Source organism: Geotrypetes seraphini, chromosome 3 (genome assembly GCF_902459505.1).
Source record: "Geotrypetes seraphini chromosome 3, aGeoSer1.1, whole genome shotgun sequence".
In the NCBI taxonomy this organism is placed as follows: domain Eukaryota; kingdom Metazoa; phylum Chordata; class Amphibia; order Gymnophiona; family Dermophiidae; genus Geotrypetes; species Geotrypetes seraphini.
In genome coordinates, this window is record NC_047086.1 from 248,565,813 (window position 1) to 248,591,553 (window position 25,741).

A 25,741-nucleotide genomic window follows, 5' to 3' on the forward strand; every position below is an offset into this window, starting at 1 on the left:
TCAACATCTGCTTCATGACCTGGTGGTCATCATTCGCACGGACAACCAGGTCGCCATGTATTATGTCAACAAGCAGGGGGGCATGGGCTCGGCCTCCCTCTGCCAGGAAGCTCTCAGAGTCTGGGATTGGGCAATTCGCCACAAAACCTTCCTCAAAGCTGTCTATATTCAGGGGCCGGACAATGCCTTGGCGGACAACTTATGTCGTCTCCTCCAGCCTCACGAATGGACCCTCCATTCCAAGCCCCTTCATCAGATCTTCTCTCAGTGGGGGACGCCACAGATAGACCTCTTTGCGGCTCCGCACAACTTCAAACTGCCTCAATTCTGCTCCAGGATCTACACTCCTCATCTCCTCGAGGCATATGCCTTTGTTCTGGACTGGAGGAATCTCTTTCTATATGCGTTTCCTCCGTTTCCTCTCATTCAAAAGACTCTGGTCAAGCTGAAGTCCGACTATGCCACCATGATTCTGATAGCTTCTCGGGGCCCAAACAGCCTTGGTACTCCCTTCTACAACTCAGCAGCAGGGAGCCATTCCTTCTTCCAGTGTTTCCTTCACTGCTTACTCAGCATCAAGGATCTCTGCTCCATTCCAACCTGCAGTCTCTCCACCTGACAGCTTGGTTCCTCTCAACGTAACTCCCCTCCAGTTTTCCAAAGCGGTGAGGGATGTGTTGGAGGCTTCCAGGAAGCCTGCTACTAGACAATGCCACTCCCAAAAATGGACTAGATTTTCTACCTGGTGTGTTTCTAATCGTAAGGAGCCTCAACGAGCCTCCCTATCTTCTGTGTTGGACTATCTTCTGCACCTATCTCATCTGGCCTCAAGTCTACATCGATACGAGTCCATCTGAGTGCAATTGCGGCTTTCCATCAGCCTCTGCAAGGGAAACCTCTCTCTGCTCATCCTGTGGTTTCCAGGGTTGAGAACCTCTGCCCTATTAACTTGTTTCAGACTGCTCATTATTTTATAAACATTGAAAGCTGAAGAACTCAACCTTGTATCATAATTATCACCCTTCTCTCTTTTCTTCTAGCTCTCAACTATTACTTTTATTTTTTCCAACTAGTTTCTTTAATTTAGCACAGTTTTCCCTTTTTAAAGTTAAAATTCAACTGCAGTTTCAGATGATGGCAGGACATCCAGACAGCAATGTCAGCCAAACAGGCAGAGAATTTTCTTGGACTTTAGGTGAAATTTTGGATGTAAAGAGGTAGATCTGGTTGTCATCAGCATATAGGAGATACTGGAAGCCATGGGAGGAGATCAGGGCACCAAAGGAAGAGGTGTAGAGAGAGAGAAGAGGTCCTAAGACAGAACCCTGAGGTATGCCAACTGCTAGCAGGGTAGCAACAGAAGATCACCTACCAACACATACACTAAAGGTACGTTGGGAGAGGTAGGAGCAAACCAGGAGAGGACAGATTCATGGAATCCAAGTAAGGACAGCATATTAAGGAGTAAGCTGTGACTAACAGTATCAAAGGCAGCAGACATGTCAAGAAGGATTCATCTCATGAGGATTTACTCATGAGGATAGAGTAAAAGCCCTTAGATCTGGCCATGAACAAGTCACTGCAGACATTGGTGAGGGCAGTCTCTGTGGAGTGTTGGGGTTGAAAGCCAGATTGTAGAGGATCTTTTGAGTTAAAAAGAAGTCCAGGCAGCGATGAAGAACATAACACTCGAGTAGTTTGGATAGGGATGGAAGTAGGGAGACAGGGTGATAGTTGGGGTAGGTGGGGTCCAACGAGGGTTTTTTGAGAAGTGGCTTAACCACCGCATGTTTGAAGGCAGCAGGGACAGTTGCACTGGAAATGGATAGATTGAGAATGTTCCTCTATGATTTCAGGGAAGGAAGAAAAGTCAGCGGTAGTTGACGGAGGGGTGAGAAGGTGGGACCAGGCAAGAGGAGCTTTCTGAGTTGTTTAGGTGATGGATGAAGGGGTGGTGTGAGTCTGAAGTTCAGGAGAGTTGATGATGGGTAGGGGAGAAGGATGTGACTTTGCAATGAATTCAAGGGTGATCTTGTGGACCTTGTTTTGCAAGTAATCAGCCATAGTCTGGTGAGAGAGAGAAGGAGGGGTTGGAGGTGAGGGTGCTTTATGGAGGGAGCTCAGCGTAGCAAAGAGACAACGGGGGTTGGAAGAAAGGGAGTTAGTTAGATATAGTAGTCTTGCTTGACTAATGTAAGCACAGAATTAAAGGAGGTCTGCATAAATTTAAAGTGAAGAAATATCAGCAAGTGTGAGATTTGAGCCAAAAGCGCTTGGCATAGCAGGTACATGAACATAAGTAACAGATACTGGGAGTGAGCCAAGGTTGAGGTTTAGTACGCCTGGCAGAGTAGATAACAGGGGGAGCAAGGGTGTCCAGAGCAGAGGATAGAATAGAGTTGTACGATGAGACAGCCTTGTGGACAAACTTAGATAACATAGTGGAGGCAAGGAGAGGTGAAACAGTAGTTGAGAACGAGGAAGGATCAAGGGCTTGAAGATTTTGAAACCTGTTGGAAGTGACTGGGCATGGCTGAGCGGGAGAGGGAGTAATAATGAAGGTTATCAGATGAAGATTAGAGATGGGGAGCAGTGAGGTAGAGAAGTTAGAGAGTAGTTGAAGAAAGAGACAAGATCAAGGCAGTGGCCATCCAGGTGAGTAGTGGAGTAGTGGAGCAAAGCTGGAGGTCAAATGAGGAGGCTAAGGCAAGAAACTTAGAAGCATACGTGTCAGTGAGATCATCAGGATCAAAGTTAAAATCCCCAAGAATGAGGGAGGGAGAAGATGAATCAAGAAAGCCCAAAAGCCAGGAGTCAAATTTAGTGAGAGAGGAGGAAGGGGACTTGTTGGGGGGACGATAAAGGACCACTATCTACAGAGGTGGAGGAGTGAATAGGCGGACGGAGTGGACTTCAAATTAGGAAAGTAGTAGTAAGTAGTATAATAGTATTTTGCATAAGCTGCAACCATCTAAGATCTTTTACTCAATGGTCATACAAGAGAGCATTACAGTAATCTAGGGATTAATGTCAAAAACATGGATCAACGTCTGAAGAGCAATGCGATCAAGTAATGTCGACTGGAACAAAGCAAATTCAGTTTGAATAAACATTTCTGAAGAACTTTGGAAATGTGAGCAGTAATAGTCAAACCTGAATCAGAGTACACCTAAGATCTATACCAATTGTACAATAGGGAAGTGGAGTTCTAGCTATGTATATGCATTTGGCTCTGTCTTCAAAAAAAAGAGTGCACTAGATTTGTCAAGGTTTAGTTTCAGTTTATTGACCACGAACCATTCTGAAATGGCTTGAATATTCTAATTGAAGATTTGAATTGTGTGAGAATCACTGACATCTAAACAAGAAATGATTTGTATGTTGTCAGCATACATAAACTGAGTCAGTTTCAAGGATTGAATCAGAGTGAGAAGTGGAGTTACATCTGCTGACTCAGGCAGGGAGGTGAACAGATCAAGGATGTCCCAAGGCAAAAGGTCTCCAAAGGAGTAATGAGAGAAGCCTAAGTCAATAAGTCTCTACGGAGCAGTCCTGAGTGAGGACCTGCCAGCAATGATATAGATAATCTTATGTGACTAGTTCCCAGGCAATCTTGACCATGCCACTACTGTGTCACAAGCCTCTCAAATCTGACTTGTATCACTGGTCTAGACCTAAGAAACTCACCCATATCCAGGATAAACCCTATTGTCCACTAAGTAGGTCCCTACTGCCTGCTCCTTTCCCTCTCCCCCCCTTTACTCATGTATACCAACTCCTCCTCCTAATACTGACTTTCCCTAAGCTTTTTTTTCACCCTAAACCACTTAACCCTCTGCTACCTCACCACTCACTTTTTGATTATCAAAACAGCTCACTGTGGTCTTTTTTTTGCTTTCTAGCAGCCTTTGATTATACTATGCAAATGTACTACAACATGGTCATTAATATTAAAATGAGCTCTCTGGGCAATTCTCAGAAAGGAATGGGGGCCAATATTTACCTGCACAGTCTAAGCTGTCGTAGCCTTACTTTCCTGTCAGTGCCTGAGCGCTGATTGGCTTAGGCACTGACAGGAAAATGAAGCAACTCAGACCCACCACCATGAATATCCCCAAATCTCTCCCCACCCCCATGCAGAGCTCAAAAACAAGCCTACTGGTCTAATGGCCCCCTCCGCCATTGCGCCCGCTGCCAATGCCCCCCTCCCCAAACCCCATGCAGTAAACAGGCAGGAGGGATGCTCACTCCCTCCTGCCCCAGGGTTGGGGACTCCCATGCTAGGGGTCCTCCCTAACAGCAAGCTCCCCCCCATCCCCAACAATCCCCTATCACACCAAGCCCCCAAGGCGAAACCCTGGTGGTCTAGTGAGCCATCCCCCCTCCGCCCCTCCCCCCCTATACCTTTTATAGAAGACCGCAGGAGGAATGCTCACTCTCTTCTGCTGGCAGGCCCGTCTCTTCAAAATGGTGGGCCTTCCCAGTGCATCCTGGGATGCACTGAGAAAGGCCTTAGGCCCTGCTTAGCCACTAGGGGGAGGGGTCTTAGGCACCTGGGCCAATCAGGGCCTTAGGCTGCTCCCAGTGCATCCCAGGATGCACCAAGAAGGGGAGGACTTGCCAATTTGAAGAGGCCGGCCAATCGGCCGGCAGGAGGGAGTGAGCATCCCTCCTGCCAGCCTTCTAAATAAGGTATTGGGGGTTGGAAGGGGGATGAGCCATCAGACCACTAGGGTTTCATTTTGGGGGACTTGGTATGGTAGGGGGGTTATGGGTAGGAGAGCTTGCCATCAGGGGTTTCCCCCAGTATGGGTGGGTCTCTAACCCTGTGGCAGGAGAGAGTGAGCATCCATCCTTTGAAGACAATGGACATCCGGGAAGCAAGACTGGTTGATGGTAGGGATTCCAATGATGAAGAAGCCAGGAGGCTTTCCAGGAATCCAAGAGAAATAGACAACACTAGGCAGTTGAGAGGTGCTCAGATAATCACACAGAGAATGATGATGATGATCTGCTGGAAGATAGTGTGTTCTAAGATGGACAATTTCTCTCATGAAATGAACAGCCAACAGTTGCTGAAGAAGGAATAGCAAAGTGAACTATGAGAAAAGTTCAAAGTTGGCTGCTGACCATTCTACTAGATGTCTGAGAGTCGAAGATCCAGATTGGTTCAAAGCTATTGGTGTGACAGGGCCCAGTGTTTGCTCAGTCTATTGTGCCTTGTGTAATAATGGAAGCAATGCCTGTCCATGGTGGGTCTTCTGGTGTTGGTCCAAGGCAGTTATAGAGCCCCCGAGTGTCACTGGGAGCCCTGGTGTCCTAGCAAATGTAAGCCCTCAGCCCTTAGGGGTGTTGACCCTGGTAGGAGATCTGTACCTGTACCTGTGTGGGAGGATATGTGAAGGAGGGAGTAGTATATGGCTGGGTTCCCATAGGATCACTCTTTCACTGAGACTGAGTGTGGGCCACCTTATGGGTAAGAACATAAGAAGCGCCTTCACCGGATCAGACCTTAGATCCATCTAGTCTGGCGACCCGCACACGCGGAGGCCAAGCTAGGTGCTCCCTGATGGAGACTTTGATTACCCGTATCCCTCAATGTGATTTGCAAGAAGGTGTGCATCCAACTTGCGCTTGAATCCCAGAATAGTAGTCTCCGTCACAACCTCCTCCGGGAGAGCTTTCCAAGAGTTCACCACTCGATGTGCGAAACAGAACTTCCTTACATTTGTCCTGGACCTGCCACCCCTCAGTTTCAGTCCATGACCTCTTGTTCATGTCACATTTGACAATGTGAATAACGATGTTTCTTGCTCTATTTTGTTGAATCCTTTTAGTATTTTAAAAGTCTCTATCATATCCCCTCGCAGTCTCCTCTTTTCGAGGGTGAACAGTCCCAGCTTTCCAAGGCGCTTTTTGTAGCTCAAATTTTCCATTCCTTTTACTAGTTTCGTGGCTCGCCTCTGCACCCTCTCCAGCAGGGTTATATCCTTTAGGTATGGAGACCAGTGTTGGATACAGTATTCCAAGTGTGGTCTAACCATTGCTCTGTAAAGCGGCATTAGGACGCCTGCTGTTCTACTCGTAATCCCTTACTTTATCATGCCCAACATACTGTTTGCTTTCTTTGCCGCCGCCGCACATTGAGCTGACGGTTTCAGGGTCCTGTCTATCAGTACCCCCAGGTCCCTTTCTTGTTCGCTTTTGCCCAATGTTACACCTAACATTTTATATTCATATTCCATGTTTTTCCTACCCAGGTGCATCACTTTGCATTTTTCTATGTTAAACTTCATCTGCCACTTTTCCGCCCATTTCTCCAGCTGGTTCAGATCCTTCTGGAGATCCTCGCTGTCCTTTTGTGACCCAACTGCCTGACACAGTTTTGTGTCATCTGCAAACTTGATTATATTACTTGTTGTTTCCTCTTCCAGGTCATTTATGAAGATATTGAATAAAATGTGCCCAAGAACCGAGCACTGGGGCACGCCGCTTGTCACTTTCTCCCAGTCCGAGAAATTCCCATTTATGCTTACCCTCTGCAATCTGTTCTCTAGCCATTTGCCTATCCATCTGAGTACATCCCCTTCTATTCCGTGGCTTAGAAGTTTCCTCATAAGCCTTGCGTGCGGGACCTTGTCGAACGCTTTCTGGAAGTCCAAGTAAATTATATCCACCATGTCTCCGCTATCGATTTGTTTGTTCACCTTCTCTAAAAATTGAAGTAAATTTGTGAAACATGACTTCCCCTTCCTGAAGCCGTATTGACTTGCTCTCATCAGGTCGTGATTTTCCAGGTGTTGCACTATGCTATCCTGATTAGTGCTTCAACCATCTTCCCAGGAACCAATGTAAGACTCATAGGTCTATAATTGCCCGGTTCTTCTCTCGATCCTTTTTTGAAGATTGGGATGATATTCGCTATCTTCCAGTCGTCTGGTATTTGCCCAATTCTAATTGACATGTTAGCTAGGGTTTGTAATAGTTCTCCAATTTCAACCTTAAGCTCCTTTAATACTCTCAGGTGAATTCCATCCGGTCCAGGGGATTTGTCACTTTTTAGTTTGTCAATCTGATAGTATATTTTGTCCAAATCCACATTCACTGTGGTGAGGCTTTCCTCTATGCCTCCCTCGAATACCCTCTGTTTCTGGTATTGTTGTTGTGTCCTCATTGGTAAAGACAGAGGCAAAGAATGAGTTTAGCCTATCTGCAATCTGTTTGTCTTCTTTGATGCACCCTTTTCTTCCTTGGTCGTCGAGAGGGCGTACTGCCTCTCTTGCTGTTTTTTCCCTTTTATATATCTAAAAAAGGACTTAAAGTTTTTGGCTTCTTGAGCTATCTTTTCCTCGTAGACCTTTTTGGCGTTTCTTACCGCCTTATGACACTTTTTCTGGTCGACCTTGTGACAGTTCCAGGGCTCCGTTGTTTTTTCACGTTTCCATTTTTTAAACTAGTTCCTCTTTTCCCTCACTGCATCCTTCACCTCTTTAGATAGCCAAGCTGGTTCTCCTTTGTTCCTGTTTCTCCTTCCTTTGGATATCTGCGGAATGTAGAGATTCAGTGCTTTGGTGATGATGTTTTTTAGTAGGGACCAAGCTTGATCGACCATTTGGATTTCGGTTTTCCTTTTCTTGAGCCATTTATTAACCATGGCTCTTATGCCGTCATAATTCCCTTTTTTGAAGTTAAAGGTTGTAGTTTGGGTCTTGATTGGTTTCCCCTTCCCGATGCCAATTTTAAAATTGATCATGCTGTGATCGCTTGTCCCCAGCGGGGCCGTGACTTCAACATCTGCTGTCCTTCCAGTTATGCCATTTAGGACCAAGTCCAGGGTTGCGGTCCCTCTTGTCGGTTCTCCCACCATTTGGTCGAGGAAGCAGTCTCCTATCATCTCCAGGAACTTTGATTCCCTGCCGCAGATTGAGGTTCCCAGATTCCAGTTTATCCCCGGAAAGTTGAAGTCCCCCATGATCGTTACGTTTCCTGTTTTACATCCATGGTTGATTTCCTCTATCATATCTGTGTCTGTTTCCTCCATCTGTCCTGGGGGTCGATAATAGAGACCAATTTTTGTGTCTGCTTCGTTTTGTCTATGAATCTTTATCCAGAGCGACTCTAGTTTATCTTTTCCTTCCGTCTCCCCTTCTCTGGTAGACTCTATTCCTTCTTGGACATACAGGGCAATACCTCCCCCTTTTTGCCCTATTCTATCTCTTCTGTATAGTTTGTATCCCTGCAGTACTGTGTCCCATTCATTTTCTTCATTCCACCATGTTTCTGTTATTCCAATGATATCCAGCTCTTTTCTTCTTGCTAGTGCTTCCAGTTCTCCCATTTTGTTTCTTAAGCTTCTGGCATTCGTGTACATACATTTGAGCTCCCTTTTTGCTACTTTCCTGGATTGTTTAGTTGTCACATCCTCTTTTGTATCCATTTGCACTCTTTCATTGCCTCCTGTAGTTTCCACGTGGTCTTCCTTTTTATCTGAGCAGTTGCTTGTAGTTCCCTCTCTGGGGTCTCCTGATGCCCGGGCCACCAACTGGATGTTGACTGTCAGCTTTCCCCTGATGGTTAGTTTAAAGCCTACTCAATGGTCTTCTTCATGTTCTCAGCCAAGACTCTTGCTTCTTGCTTGGTGAGGTGTAGGCCATCCTTTCTATAGTATCTGCTGCTTCCCCAGAATGTCGTCCAGTTGCACACGAAGTCAAAACCCTCTTCTTCACACCATCGCCTCATCCAGGCGTTGATTTCTCTCAGTTCATCCTGTCTCTTTACATCCGCACTCGGTACCGGAAGGATCTCGGAGAAAGCCATCTTCACATCCCTGTCCTTCAGTTTCCTTCCGAGTGAGCAGAGTTGGTCCTTCATTTCCTCCCTGTAGTACTTCCGTCTGCTGACATCATTGGTTCCCACGTGGATAAGTACAGCAGTGTCCTCTCCTCCTGCGCTGTCTATGATCCTGGTGATCCTGGTGGCCACATCTTTCACTCTTGCACCAGGCAGGCAGGTAACCAGTCTATCCTCCCTTCCTCCTGCAATGTGGCTTGCCATATTGCGTATGATGGAATCTCTAACGATGATCCCTATCTTCCTTATTCGAGGGTTCCTTGGGGGTCGTAAGTCCGTATCCATGGCGTAGTTCCTGTCATCCTTCTTCTGTGGTGCATCCCCAGATGGTCTCTCTGGATACCTCTCTGCTGAGTGTGTGATCAGCCTCGGCCTCTGTTTCAACCTCTCCGTCAATTGTATTGGTGCCTCCCTCCATATCGCCTAGGCCTTCTTCCTGGGTTGTTCGGGTACTGATCTCTAGCCCTGGGACTTCCACAAGTTGCTGGTGGGCTTCTTCGATGAATCTTTCCAATTCCTCGATCACTTCGCCAGCAACTTCTCCTGCTTTCATGGCGAGAAGTTCTTCAAGTTCTATCACAGTTCCCTCCAGCAGCCAGACTTGCTGCTTCAGGCTATCCAGCTCCTTGCACCGACTGAAAATGTAGGCCCTAGTCCCCGAGGGGAGATAGTCATACATATTGCAGCCGGTGCAGAAGACTGGAAAGCTCATCTTCTGGCTTCCATGGGTGATCATATCCTTCTCCCCTTCTGAGCTGCCTGTACTTTTATGTGAACCTTCTGTTCCAGTAAGTTGTATGTGTCCTATTTCCGGTTGGCTGTCCTCCTTCTGTCCCAGACATCTATGTGTGTCCTGCTTCCTGTTAGCTGCCCTCCTTGTTAGTTGCGAGTGTGCTAGTGATTGCTAAGATTTCTGCGAGTGGTTTTTTGTTTTTTTTTATGTGTGCGTTGTATGGCTAGGTAAAAAAAGAAAAAAACGGGATTGCAACTTACGGTTTGGGATTCTTTGTTAGTCAGCCTTGCTTCCTGGTTCCTCTTAAGGCTTCTTCGCAAAGGCGCCCTCGCTAAGGCCGCTCGCCTTCGCTGCGTGCTGAATGGCTGCGTGCCGTTGGCTCCCCCCCCTTTTAAGGGGGAGTCGGGTCGCGCTGGTGGTGACGCGCTGGGGTAGGCATTAAACTTGCTGAGTCGGAGGGATGGGGCTCAGGCAGAGAAGTGATTAAATGCCCCGAGGTAGAATAGATGAGGGAGGGAATAGATGAGAAAAACCCACATCAAGAAGTCTCAGGAGCAGCCCTGGGTGAAGACCTTCCAGCAACAATATATATAGAGAAAGAGAAGGCTAAGGCTACAGTCCCGAGTGAAGAGAAGTAGCCTGAGCCTAAGAGTTCCCTGGGGTGAGAAATTGTTAAGTAGTTAAATCAGCCTCCAGACAGAAGACTGTCAAAGTATTAGAGAACCTGACAGAATATTCCTAAAGTATGAATTTGTTGTGTGTCCAGAGGGAACCTGAAATGGCATTAGTTGCCAGTGTTTGGGCCTGGCTAAGAGCCAGTTTCATGAAGAGTATTGACTGGGACAATATTTTGAGAGAGAGAAAGGATTTATTTAAAAAGGATAAAGCTTGTAAAGTTATAGAGCTAATTATAACCTTTTTTGGTGTATATAAAGTACTTTTACTTTTATTTCAAACCTGTGTATGTGTGTCACATTTTCATGATATCCTGCAGCTGCCACAGGTACACTAATCTATCTGTACTGTACCAGAGACTAAAATATGTGCCAGGCACTTAACTGTATGTCATATCTATAATAGTATACCTGTTTACCTTTTATTGAATACTAGCATAAGAAATAAAATATGCACATATAGTTGAGGCACAAGTACTATACCAAGCAAAAAGCTGGTGTAAATGTTTGCATCTACATGCCAAGCAGATGCATGTAAACTTATTGTATTCTTTAAGCATGTAAGTATGAGTCTTGCCCGCATTCCACCAAGACTCCACCCATGTGTACACCTACCTGTAAAATATATATTACTTAAGATAAAATATTTTAAAATTAATACTTTGATCCTACAGGTGAATATCCCGAAGCAGTAGAGCTATACAGGGAGGTGCTACGTTCTTCTGAGGAACATAAAGAAAAACTCAAAACAGACTCCCTTCAGGTTAGTGTATATTGTGCTAATTAACTGTACAACTCTAAGACATATGAGTATGTCCTTGTTTGGTTCAGGTCTGCTACTAGTACTGCCTGATATATAATGTGAGAAGTTTCAAGGCTCCAGGGCCCCAAGTTGCATTTATTTCCATAGTTCACTACCGTCAATTTTGCCGGGTCTGTCTTTTTGTATCCCTGTAGTTTCATCTTTGCCAGTTTATACCCAGGAGTATCATTCTATACAAAGATCCTGATTTGGATTTTGAACTTAAAACCCCTGAAAATATTTCATTTGAAAACGTTGTCCTAGTCCTTTGAAGTCCTGAGTTTTAATTTCGTTGAGTTTTAGTTTCTGTTCCCATCACATATAGTAAAATGAACCTTACTGACTGCTGAAAGAACTACTTTTCCACCCCCCCCCCCCCTTTTGCGAAGCCGCGTTACACTTTCTATCACCAGCCACAGTGATATTAGCTCTAATGCTCATAGGAATTCTAAGAGCATCGGAGCTAATACTGCCACATCCATAAGAACATAAGATTTGCCACTGCTGGGTCAGACCAGTGGTCCATCGTGCCCAGCAGTCCACTTACGCAGCGGCCCTTAGATCAAAGACCAGTGCCCTATTTGAGTCTAGCCTTACCTGCATACGTTCTGGTTCAGCAGGAACTTATCTAACCTTCTCTTGAATCCCTGGAGGGTGCTTTCCCCTATTACAGCCTCTGGAAGAGCATTCCAGATTTCTACAACTCTCTGAGTGAAGAAGAACTTCCTTTCATTTGTACGAAATCTATCCCTTTTAACTTTAGAGAGTGCCCTCTCGTTCTCTCCACCTTGGAGAGGGTGAGCAATCTCTCTTTCTCTATTAAGTCAATTCCCTTCAATATCTTGAATGTTTTCGATCATGTCTCCTCTCAGTCTCCTCTTTTCAAGGGAGAAGTTTCTCTAGCCTTTCATTGTACGGCAACTCCTCCAGCCCCTTAACCATTTTGTCACTCTTCTCAGGACCCTTTCGAGTAGTACTATGTCCTTTTTCATGTACGGCGACCAGTGTTGGGCACAGTATTCCAGGTGGGGACACACCATGGCCTGGTACAGTGCATGATAATCCTCTCAGATATGTTTGTGATCCCCTTCTTAATCATTCCTAGCATTCTGTTTGCCCTTTTCACCGCTGCTGCGCATTGCGCGGACGGCTCCATTGACTTGTCTACAAGTACTCCCAAGTCTCTTTCCTGGGGGCTGTCTCCGAGTATAGCACCGAACATCCTGTATTTGTGCATATGGTTTTTGTTACCAACATGCATCACCTAGCACTTATCCACGTTGAACCTCATTTGCCATTTCGCGGCCCATTCCTCAAGCATGTTTATGTCTCGTTGTAGGTCTTCGCAATACTTCTGTGTCCTCACTACTCTGAATAACTTTGTATCGTCCGCAAATTTAATCACCTCACTCGTCATACCAATTTCCAGGTCGTTTATAAATATGTTGAAGATCATGGGCCCGAGCACCAAACCCTGCGGCACTCCACTCGTGATGCTTTTCCAGTCCGAGTATTGTCCATTTACCACCACTCTCTGTTTCCTATCCGCCAACCAGTTTTTAATCCATGTGAGTATTTCACCCTCGATTTCATGGCTCGCAATTTTTCGAAGTAGATGTTCATGCGAGACCTTGACGAACGCCTTCTGAAAATCTAGATATATGATGTTGACCGGGTCACCCTTGTCTATCTGCCTGTTTACTCTCTCGAAGAAGTGCAGTAAGTTTGTCAAGCAAGATCTTCCTTTGCTGAAACAGTGCTGGCTGGTCCTCATTAGATTGTGTCTGTCAAGGTGATCAATGATGCGGTCCTTTATCAGCGCCTCTACCATCTTTCCCGGTACTGAAATCAGACTCACTGGTCTGTAGTTTCCCGGATCTCCCCTCAAACCTTTCTTGAAGATCGGCATAACATTCGCCACTTTCCTGTCTTCCGGAATCTTTCCTGATGTGATCGACAGATTGGCTATCAGTTGAAGCATTTCAGCTACAATCCCTTTCAGATGCTGTCTGGTCCCTGGATTTATCATTTTTAAGCCTATCAATCTGCCTGCATACCTCTTCTAGATTGACCCAAAGGCAAAATTTGGCAATGGTATGCAGATTGGACTGGGAAGCTGCTCTGCAAATCTCCTCTGGGGAGACTGCCCTAGCTTCAGTCCAAGAAGAGGCCAAGTAGAATGTGCCTTGACAGAAACAGGAAACTGCTTTCCTGAAAAAAATGTAGGCTAATGAAATGGCTTTATGTATGTATCTGGAAATCGTGGCCCTTGGAGAAATGCATCAGCACAAACAACTGGTCTGAGAAACGAAACTCATTGGTGACCACCAAATAGCGAAGAAGCACCCTGCACACGTCCAGCTTCTTCAAAACACGATCTTGTGACCTAGATCCCGTGGGCTGAAAGGCAAATGCACTTCCTGATTAACATAAAAAGCCCAAACTACCTTCAGCAGAAAAGAAGGACCAGATCAAAGAGAGATCCCAGCCTCTGAGATCTTCAGAAAGGGCTCTCTACAAGAGGGAGCCTGAAGTTCCGAGACATATCTCACCGAAGTGATTGCAACCAGGCAAAACCTCCTTAAGCGTCAAATCCAAGAGGAATGCAACTTTGAGAGGCTCAAACGAAGCTTTAGTGAGTCTGGATAGAATCACATTAAGGTCCCATGAAGGGAAAGGTGGCTTGATCGGAGGCCCAATCTGAAGAGCCCCCTTCAGAAATTTAGTGATGTCTGGATGAGACGCTAGTGTAGGCTTATGATCCCGAGCTCTGAAACAAGAGAGCCCAACGACTTGAACCTGAAGGGAAGCCACAATGAGGTCCTTGTCCAAACCCTCTTGGAGAGGAATGCTAGCACCACAGATATCAAAGCTGAATACGGTTCCACCCGTGCATGGTCGCACCAATATTGAAAAGTCTTTCATGCCTTGGCATAGGCCAAGACTGTAGTCAACTTCTTAGACTTGAGAAGAGTAGTAATGACCATGTCCAAATAGCCTTTTCATTCAAACGCTTCATTCTCAATAGCCATACCGTAAAAGCAAAGCAATCTGGCTCCTCTAGACAGACTGGATCCTGAGACAGAAGGTCCAGATGGCCCCGAAGCTGGAGGCCGCACCCTTTGCGAAGCTGCATCAGATCTGCGTACCACGGCCTGCGAAGCCAGTCTGGAGCCACCAGAATTACACTGCCCTGATGGGCTGCAATCTGCCGAATGACTCGGCCTATCATGGGCCAGGGAGGAAAAATGTACAACAGAATTCCCTGAGGCCATGGCTGAACTAGAGCTTTGACACTCTCACTTCTGGGTTCCAACTGAAGACTCTGTCGACTTTCTTGTTCTTTGCCATTGCCATGAGATCGAAGTGAGGACAACCCCAGAGCTGTACTGTGGCTTTAAATGCCTCTGAGTACAGCATCTACTCGCCTGGATCCAAGGTCTGTCTGCTGAGGAAATCTGCTTGAAAATGCCAACTCCTGCTACATGTACTGCCGAGAGTGCCTGGAGATGATGCTCTGCCCAATGGAAGAGCAGACGAGCTTCCAGAGCCAGAGATGCACTCTTGGTACCTCCCTGGTGATTGACATAAGCCACTGACATTGCATTGACAGAGAAAACTCTGACTGTTTGGCCATCCAGCGTCTTCTGCATAGAAACATAGAAATATGATGGCAGATAAAGGCCAAAATGGCCCATCTAGTCTTCCCATCCACAGTAACCATTATCTCTTTCTTTCTCTCAGAGATCCCACGTGCCCATCTTTGCTTTCCTGACTACATGACCAGCGTCTCATAACTTTTCCAGATAATTTTGCCTGTCTTCTTCTTTCTGCGATATTTTGTAGTTTATGAAAGCTAACCTCTTATTCCTTACCTTCTCAGCTACTACTTTTGAGAGCCAAAGTGGCCTTCTTTTCTTCTTACTTTTACTTACTTGCCTCACAAAAAGGTTTATCACCCTGACAATCGCTCCTTTCAGTTTTGCCCAGTGCATTTCCATTCCTTCCAGACGTTCCCACCCAGACAACAATTCCTTGACGTAAACCCCCATCCGAACAAAGTTAGTTTTTTAAAAGTCTAGAACCTTTGCTTTTGAACAAGCCCTCTCTATACCCATCTTAATATTAAACCGTACCTGTCAGTGATCACTGTATGTCAGATGATCATCCACTGTAACATCAGAAACACTTTTCCCGTTAGTAAGCACTAAATCCAGTATGACCCAATCCTGCGTGGGTTCCATTACCAAATGCTGGAACAGTTCTCCTTGTAGAGAATCGAGGATCTCCCTGCTTCTAGAAGACCCTGCAATAGGGATACCCCAATCAACATCCAGCATATTAAAATCACCTATTAGCAAGAGTTCTCCTTTTTTAGATATATTCTGAATGTCTACTATTAAATCTCTACCTACTTCTTCCATCTGTGAAGGAAGCCTGTAAATCACACCAATGTAAATATATTCACCATTCCCTCTTTCCAAATTGATCCATAGTGCCTCTTCCTTGCCTTGCAGATCCTGCAATTGGGTGGCTTTAATATGAACTTTAACATATGATGCTACTCCCCCTCCTTTTCTTCCTACCCTGTCTTTCCTGAACAGATTATTGCCCAGTATAACTACATTCCAGTCATGGTTCTCCGTCAACCACTCTCTGTGATCGCCATTATATCCAACTCCTTTTCTTCCATCACAACTTCTAGATCCAGATTCTTGTTTCCCATACTTCGAGCATTAGTATATAATGCTTTCCAGACATTGCCCCCTTTTCCCATCTGTGTAGAGGTATTCAGTGATTACTTACCTGAGGGCTTATACTCACCCGGGAGATTTGATCACCCTGCCTCATCACTTCTAGTTTAAAACCCTCTTCAGTAGATTAGCCAGCCTGCCGGCAAAGCCACTTCTTTCCTTATTTGATAGATGCACACCATCCCTGCTCAGCAGCCCTTGGAAAATCATCCCATGGTCCAGGAAGCCAAAACACTCTTGACGACACCATCCACGTAGCCACGCATTCATCTCCAGGATGCAAGCTTCTCTGCCCTGGTCTTTACCCTCGACAGGGAGGATGTACGAGAATACCACCTGCGCACTTGACTGCTTCACCTTCTCTCCCAGAGCCACAAAGTCGCTTTTGACACGTTCGCAGGGGTACCTGGCAGTATCTTTAGTGCCAATGTGGATGAGCAGCATCGGATAATAGTCATCAGGTTTGATGAGTCTTAGCAAGCTCTCTGTAACATTTTGGATTTTGGTACCTGGTAGACAGCATACCTCTTGTGACATCATGTCTGGTCTGCAGATGGATGCTTCTGTACCCCTCAGAAGGGAATTGCCAACTACCACTACCTTATGCCTCCTAGTGGTCACGGATCCAATAATTTTTGGGATCTCAAGCTTTGGTCCTTCCTCTCCTTGGGATGCTGTCATCTCCTCCACTTCCAGGACAGCATACTAGTTCTTCAGTTCAAGGGCGGGGGGAGTCACAGTACCAATCTTGCAGTGTTCTGTAATCTAAGTCCAGCTGCCTTCCCTCAGCAGATCCTCTTCTTCCCCACTGCTGGAAATCTTTGACGCCTCATGAACCATATCGAAAGACAGCTTGTACATGGAACCACTCCCTCTGCCTGGGTAACATTTTCTGTCTGCACAGAGATAGAAGTTGTAACCTGAGCTGCAGCTTTGGTGATACGATATTTCCCAGCCATACTGTGGTGCAGAAGTACTTACACTGCACCACACTGCAGTTTCACATGAGCCAAACGAATGATGTACAGCTCTAGCTGGTTGATCGACCACTTCATCTGTGAGATTGTCCAATACCCCTGGATTGGGCGTCGATTACAATGAGCACCCCAGCTGCAGATTGTAAGCTCTTTTGAGCAGGGACCATCTCTTGCATGTATAATGTACAGCGTTGCATGTGCTTAGTAGCTCTATAGAAATAATAAATTGTTGTCATATATACTTATATTTGTCAACATTTGTTATTTTGAGTTTCAAGTTTAATAAAGTTTTGATTTTGATCTCAAAATCTTAATTCAATTTAATTTACAAGTACTAGTAAAATTGGGGTAAAAGAAAAACCACATTACTCAAATAAAACAATTCACACACCTGTAAACCAGACAAGCACAAAAGGGAGAAATAAAAAAGGATTAAATACAATTTGTAAATCAAATCAAAAAGGGCAAGATAATGAAACAAAAGGATGGGGGAAAGATTACCCGCTCAATTTTCGCTTTTAGACCATGCTATTACTTTAACAAGTATCCTGGGGATTTAAAAATAAGCATAACTCAGTTAAAAGCATCTTTAAAAAGCCAGCTTTTCAGGAGACTTTTAAACTTAACAAGTAATTTTTCTTCCCTTCCCTGAAGAAGGGTTACCTTTGAAAGTTAATCAAAAACTGTCTTACAATAGTCCAATAAAAAAGGTATCACCTTATTTCCTTTATTTTTGTTTTATTTCTATATATTATCTCAGAAAAAACAAAGTTTCATACATGTAATAGGTGTTCTATTTAATGTAATAGGTGTCCTTTAATGATCATCTCAACTCTCTGGTAAAAAAAATGTTTTTTTAGTCTTCACATGCTGAGAAAAGTGAGATCCTGCTTCCGCCAACAACATTTTGCTGTCCTTGTACAATCAATCATTCTTTCCAGACTGGACTATTGTAATTCCATCTATCTAAGTCTAACCAAGAAAAATCTTCAAAGACTTCAGCGGATCCAGAACACTGCGGCTAGGTTGATCTTCGCAAAAAGCAAATTCGATCATGTTTCCCCTCTTCTATCAAAACTTCACTGGCTTCCGGTGATTTCTAGGATTCACTTTAAATGTACCTGTCTAATTTTCAAAATCCTACATGGCATTCTTCCTCCCCTAATCCCAGTATCCTGGAATTCTTCAAGACCTAACACAACCAGATCTGCCCACATACTCAAACTATCTTTCCCCTCGTTAAAAGGTGTCATGTATGCAGGTAAATTAGGGAAATCCCTTTTCTTCAAATTCACTGAGCTTTGGAATAACCTCCCTGCCCCGCTGCGGAACCTATGCTCATTCCAATTATTCCGAAAGCATCTGAAAACCTGGTTTTTCTCCCAAACATAAAGCTACTATTTAAAATGTAAAGCTAGCTATCCTCTTCATAACCTCTAATTTCTTATTATGTCCTTCCCTCATTCATTGAATTACCTGTAAACTGTGTCGAGCTCTATCTTTATGGAAATGATGCGGTATACAAATTTAAGGTTTTAGTTTAGTTTAGTTCTAAACTTTGTCCTACAGGATATCCACAATGAATGTGAATAACTTGATTTGCATACACTGCTTCCATTATATGTAAATTTCTTTCATGTGTATATATTGTGGATATCCTGAAAACTTGACTGGCAAGAGGGTACTCCAGGACCGAGTAGAGAAACACTGACATAAAGCTCTATCCGTCTTCTCGTTCAGAGCTGCAGCCCCTAGGAGAGCTCCCCCCCCCCCCCTTTTTGTTTAGCATTTTGTTTGTTCTTTATACTTATGCCTGGATTTTTGTCCCTGTTAGAACAGTTTGCTAGAGCTGGACTGTTTTCAGTATTGGACATTTAGGAACCTATCACATCCATGCCTGTGCAGGCAAGACTATCTTTATTAGTAAGCACTGGAAATTTTATTCTGATTGACATCAGTCAAGTGACTCACTGCTTTAACTGTTAGCTAGCTGACTTCAGAGTACACCTGTTAGATAAATGACTCTTTTTCTACAGAGACTTCATTCCACATACAACCTGATAGAACTACTTGCAGCGAAGCATCCAGGAATTCCACCTACTTTACGTGATGACAGTCTTAAAGAGGAGGTAATTGTTTATTATAAGTACAACTCAATGTCATTAAATGCTTTTTAATGACAGTATTGTTAAAAGACATTATTAAAGTATTTTGAGGACGAAATAGATAGTAAAAAAGGTAAAATGCTGTTGCTCTCTAGCATTGATAGGCTTCGGCAAGGCTGCATTCTGGGTCAAGATATATTCTTTATTAGATCTCTCTGATGATTTTCATAACCATTAATCACAACATAAGAACATAAGAATTGCCGCTGCTGGGTCAGACCAGTGGTCCATCGTGCCCAGCAGTCCGCACACGTGGCGGCCCTCTAGTCAAAGACCAGCGCCCTAACTGAGACTAGCCTCACCTGCGTATGTTCTGGTTCAGGAGGAACTTGTCTAACTTTGTCTTGAATCCCTGGAGGGTGTTTTCCCCTATAACAGACTCCGGAAGAGCGTTCCAGTTTTCTACCACTCTCTGGATGAAGAAGAACTTCCTTACATTTGTATGGAATCTATCCCCTTTTAACTTTAGAGAGAGAGTGCCCTCTTGTTTTCCCTACCTTGGAGAGGATGAACAAACTGTCTTTATCTACTAAGTCTATTCCCTTCAGTATCTTGAATGTTTCGATCATGTCCCCTCTGTCTCCTCTTTTCAAGGGAGAAGAGGCCCAGTTTCTCTAGTCTCTCGCTGTATGGCAACTCCTCCAACCCCTTAACCTTTTTAGTCGCTCTTCTCTGGACCCTTTCGAGTAGTACCATGCCCTTCTTCATGTACGGCGACCAGTGCTGGACACTCTAAAATACAATTTAACTACTCCAGTACGTTAGAAATGCAGAAACTGAAAAGGCATAAGATACCATGATTACTGGATGTCAACATCAGCAGAGATACCTTAAATTTAAAAAAAAAGAAGAATATCTTTTGACCCACCTTTTCCAGTGTATAATTCACACCAAACCTGGTAAGAATCTTTCAAATAGGACAAACACATATAAACTGAATAAAGATGCTAACAAGGCTGAGGCATTCCAGGCTATTTAAATCGGCTGTCTGGGGTTAACTGGGCATTTTCAGCAGCACTTTCCCCAGTTTTACACAACTGCGATAACGGTTTTAGTGCAGGCTGGTGCTAAATGCTCTGCGCTTCTCCCGATACTCAGAGTTCCTATGAGTGTTGGGAGCAGCACAGAACATTCAGCGTGCCAGCCTGCACTAATAACCACTATCGTAGTTTTGTAAAAAGGGGGGATAACCAGATTAGTGCTGCTGAAAATGCCCAGTTAATGCCCAAGCAAAAACCAGTTATTTTGGGGCATTCCAGGGGCACAATTGCCATTTAGCTGGTTAAGTTCTGATTTTCGTCACTTAACCAGCTAAGATAACCGTATAAATATTTGTCTTTATGCGATTCTTCATAGCCAGTTAAGCACTGAATATCACATTTAAAGTGGCTATGTTTTTGCCAGCTCCATATACCTGGAAATTCAGTGCTGTAGTCTGGACATGGCCCAAGATTGAATTTACAGATATAAAATTGCCAGCAAAGCGCTGATCGCTGCCAGCTGAATGTCAGGTCCTTTTATTATTTCTTCTCTAGATGCTTTTCTTGAAAGATAAATGTATGGAATTGCATTAGAATGTAATTTATTAAATCATTTAAGTATTTGTCCCATATATCAGTGATCTCCAAAGCATGGCCCCAGGGCCTCATGCAGTCTCCAAACTCCTCCATTGCGGCCCTCTAAACAGTTGGCTGGAATGCTTTCAAATCCTGCATATGCATTAATTTCAATCTTGCTTACTTGATATAGTAAGTGCAAACCATCTCAGACCATCCCTTATTCTCCGGCCCATATTCTTAGATCTTTAAACAACCACTAGATCTGGGGTCCCCAAAGTCTCTCCTTGAGGGTCGAATCCAGTCGGGTTTTCAGGATTTCTCCAATGAATATGCATTGAAAGCAGTGCAAGCACATAGATCTCATGCATATTCATTGGGGAAATCCTGACTGGATTTGGCCCTCAAGGAGGGACTTTGGGGACCCCTGCATCTCTCACAGAAAACACCCTAACTTGCAAAACTTGAAACTACCCAAGATAGTGACTTCTTTTTTGTAGCCTCCTTCCTCTGGAATAATCTGCCACTGACCATTTGAGCAGAAGGATCGTTCAAAACCTTTAAGGTCCATTTGAAAACTTGGTTCTTTGAACAAGCCTACTCTTCCTAAGCAAATCTTGGGCTGTTGCAAGATGCTCACCCATTCCCCAATGAGGTTGACAATTTGTAATTTGGTACAAATGTGATTTCTGTCCTATACACATGATGAAGTTCCTTTCCTTACCTGATTTTAGTTTGTAAACTGCTGTGAGAGATTCAGGGGTGTTTTCTGAAGTGAAGTTGCAGTTATGCCACTGGGCAGCAGAGGGCGTCAAACTAATTGGAAAAAACTACATGTCCCAGAATGCCCTGAGTTTAGCAGCTCAGTACTGAGTCAGAGTACTTCTGACCCAGACTAGAATCTTTAAGAGAGATCCTCCAGGAAGAGACTTCCCAGATAGTAAAAATCTCAGAGAAAGGAAACTTCCCTAGCCATGGGTTGAATCAAAGACCTTGGAAGAAATGAAAGAGACTGTCCAGGTGAGATGGTTACTCGTGGCTTGGCTAAGGTAAGCCAAAAACCTATTGCTGACTACTATTTGAAGCATAGCAAAGACTGACCACAACAGTAGTTGGACTTCACAAGTATGCAAGGATAGACTGTCTTTTGGAATAAATTGATTTCCTTGAGCACAGTGTACTTGTTACATCCCTGATCCTATGAGGAAACAGGCTCAGGTCTGTAAAAGAATAAAAGTTTTGTTGCACCTTTACATTTTAACATTTTTTATTGAAGGAATAAAGTAAATAAACATTTATGCAATACATATAGATATTCTTACAAATGATTTTATACATTTTGAAAATTCAAACCAAATATTCTATTAAATACAATTATTCCTCCAAATATTTTATGACCCACCCTATTCCTCCCATCTCCACTCCCTCCTTCTTATTCCCCCCCTCCCACCCAGGATGGAAGGTGACAAAGACAAGTCAGGTCTAGGATACAATACCTTTAAAGTGATTTGTGTTAATGGTTGAATGAATGTGTGCAGGGTTTCAGGAAAACCCAGACTGGACTCTGCTGCCACAATCACTTAGTTCTGCCTGTCAGGTTTTAGCAGTATAGTAAATGTCAGATAAATGTGTTACTCAGGTGTCTTGTTTATGGAATTTGCTAATGTTGACAATCCAAAATAAATGAGTTTTTCATATATTCTTAAAGTATTGTACAATCAATATTGGTATTAGTTTTTAATATTTAATAGCCAGTCTCCAAAAGAAAAAATATTTATGTAAGCAGGAGGCTGACCCAGAAAACTCAAGCTAATCCAGTGATTATAAATATTAATTAAGTGAATTCTCAGTGTGAGGTTTGTGTGCATTAAAGAGAAGATCCAAAATGAAACCGCTCTATTGCTCAATTAAACCCGTGTGTTACCCAGCAACAAAACCAATTAGATTTCTGCCACACACCATCATCGGATTCACTTACTGTATATTTAAATATAAGTTGATCCGAATATAAGCTGAGATCCCCTTTTTCCCCAAAAAAAGAAGGAAAAATGGTTGACTTGAATATAAGATGGGGCTTAATATTCAAGTGCCATGCCCTGCCAGGATCTGCACCCAGTGTCCCCTCCCTCATACCCTTCCCTGCCAGGCTCTGCACTCAGCCCCCCTCCCTGCCAAGTTCTGCACCCTGCCCTCTTCCCTCCCTGCCCTGAACTCAGTCCCATTCCCTACCAGGCTCTGAACCCTGTCCCCCCTTCATGCCAGGCTCTATACCCTGTCCCACCTTCCTTCCCTGTACCCTCTAAAAAGAGCCAATCTCATCAGTGATGTCACAATGGCTTGATTGTCCCATACTCCCCTCTGCCCTCCAACCCAGCTTAGCAGATTAATCCTTCCCTTCAACTTAACCCATCTAGTGGTAGGCCGAGACAGGAGGGATCCCTCCCATCTCCTGCCCCAGCCAACACTAACAATTACCATGCTCCTTCGTGTACCTTTTCCCTGGTGGTCTAGTGTGTATCCCACACTGAAATCCTCCTGCAGATTGTGAAGGTGGTAGCCAGCGGCGCACCCGAGCCGGTACACAGGAGTGAGCTTTTCATGCTCCTAGCCGGCCCTGCACTGCTCCTTGATAGGCTGCCGCGAGAGCTGCAAATTGCGTGAGAACTGGCGGCAGCCTATCAAGGAGCGGTGCAGGGTCGGCCGGGAGCACGAAAAGCTCACTCCTGTGTGCCGGCCCAGGTGCGCCGCTAGCTACTACCTTCACAATCTTCAGGAGGATTTCAGCACGAGATACACACTGGACCACCAGGGAATCCATGCAAGTCTTATACCCTTAATGGCGAGATCTTAGCAAAAACGGTAGCAGAACGAGACTTGGGGGTAATCGTCAGTGAGGACATGAAGTCTGCCAATCAAGTGGAGCAGGCTTCGTCCAAGGCAAGACAAATCATGGGCTGCATACGAAGGGGTTTCGTCAGTCGTAAGGCGGAAGTCATTATGCCATTGTATAGATCCATGGTGAGGCCCCACCTGGAGTACTGTGTGCAATTCTGGAGGCCGCATTATCGCAAGGATGTGCTGAGACTGGAGTCGGTGCAAAGAATGGCCACCCGGATGGTCTCGGGACTCAAGGATCTACCATACGAAAAACGGCTTGACAAATTGCAGCTATACTCGCTCGAGGAGCGCAGAGAGAGGGGGGACATGATCGAGACGTTCAAGTATCTTACGGGCCGCATCGAGGCGGAGGAAGATATCTTCTTTTTCAAGGGTCCCACGACAACAAGAGGGCATCCGTTGAAAATCAGGGGCGGGAAACTACGAGGTGACACCAGGAAATTCTTTTTCACTGAAAGAGTGGTTGATCGCTGGAATAGTCTTCCACTACAGGTGATTGAGGCCAGCAGCGTGCCTGATTTTAAGGCCAAATGGGATCGGCACATGGGATCTATTCACAGGGCAAAGGTAGGGGAGGGACATTAAGGTGGGCAGACTAGATGGGCCGTGGGCCCTTATCTGCCGTCTATTTCTATGTTTCTATGTTTCTATGAGGGAGGGACGGAGGGTGGTAATTGTTATTGTCGGCCAGGGCAGGAGACGGGAGGGATCCCTCCTGTCCCGGCCTAAGGCAGGCCTGCAGGAAGTCCGGGAGGGTTTCAGGTGGTCACTGGGGGATGACTCGAATATAGGACGAGACCTCCATTTTGGGCCATTTTTTTACCCCAAAATCTCGTCCTATATTTGAATATATAAGGTATACACATAATCAAAATTTTCAAAATCTGAATAAATCTGTGTGTCTATAATCTGTCAATATAAACCAGAGTTAAGTGAAACAGCCCTCCAATTACTGGCCAGAACGAGGATGGGCAGCGGTGTAACAACCAAAAACACCAGAAGCACACTTAGTTTGCAGTTATTGTCCTCCTTTACAAGCCAACCATGAATAACGGCGGAACTTCGGGCGTTTATACCCTAATGTATTGCTCTGTTTCCTGAGGAACGGGTTATTAAGCCCTGAAACCAAGCCTGGTCGAATCTAGAATCCATATGAGAGTGTCCGTGTGGACGGGAGACTCCACATTTTCCACTGAAACTTGGATTTCCTAGCATAATAACAAATGGACAATACCTGTAAGCTGACTTTCCTTTTTCATTCTTCAATTCATTATGCCCCATACCAGGGGTAGGCAATTCTGGTCCTCGAAAGCCGGAGCCAGGTCAGGTTTTCAGGATATCCACAATAAATATGCATGCGATAGATTTGTATCTCAAGGAGGCAGTGCATGGAAATCCATCTCATACATATTAATTGTGTATATCCTGAAAACCTGACCTGGCTCCAGCTCTCGAGGACCGGAATTGCCTACCCCTGCCCCATACTAAGCATTAGGGGAATGTGAAGATGCAGTTGCTGCCCACCCAGGCTTCTTCCCCAACTCAGCAGACCCTTGACAGGTTTGCTGTTGGACCTCCACCAACTCAAGCTGGAAGACAAAAGCTCTGCTTAGACCAGGGGTGCACAACTCTGGCCCTCGAGGGCAGAATCCAGTCGGGTTTTCAGGATTTCCCCAGCGAATTTGCATGAGATCTTTTTGCCTGCACTGCTTCCATTGTATGCATATTGATGCATATTCATATGGGAAATCCAGAAAACCTGGCCTGGCGAGAGCTGATGTTGTGCACCCCTGGCTTAGACTACCGATGAAGGAGTGTTGGCAGCTTTGAGAATAGACATTTCATTGTCCCCCTCCTGTTGTTGTACTGCCACCGTGTCTAGCAGTGACTTGGGCTGTAGCAGCTAGTTTCCCGACAGTGCAAGGTGCTGAGATGGAAACTTGAGGCTGCAATGCTAGACCTGATTTGCTGATTGCCGAGCAGGATGGAGGATTAACATTGGACCTCACTAGTCTCCCGGTGGCTACCCTGGATATTATCTGGAAGGTTATTCAGATGCTGAAAGTGACTGACAAAATCAGCCTCAAACTTTAGAAAATGTTAAATGAGAATATTCATCTGATATTGAACAGACAAGGACAAATATTCAAAAACTTAAAGGGATAGTGGCAGATGGATGTGGGGAAATCCACTGCTTATTCCTAGGACAGGGGTAGGCAATTCCGGTCCTCGAGAGCCAGAGCCAGGTCAGGTTTTCAGGATATCCACAATGAATATGTATGAGATGGATTTGCATGCACTGCCTCCTTGAGATGCAAATCTATCTCATGCA

At 44.8% G+C, this 25,741-nt stretch overlaps 1 protein-coding gene across 3 annotated transcripts in view; it reads left to right on the forward strand.

The window, feature by feature from the left end:
• SHPRH (SNF2 histone linker PHD RING helicase) overlaps window positions 1–25,741 on the forward strand; it is a 299,247-nt gene that overhangs the window by 140,460 nt on the left and 133,046 nt on the right. For all 3 annotated transcript variants that reach the window (XM_033937312.1, XM_033937311.1, XM_033937310.1), the window contains 2 exons: window positions 10,932–11,020; window positions 18,827–18,919. In XM_033937312.1, the coding sequence (XP_033793203.1) occupies window positions 10,932–11,020; window positions 18,827–18,919 (182 nt within the window). The remainder of the gene's footprint in view (window positions 1–10,931; window positions 11,021–18,826; window positions 18,920–25,741) is intronic.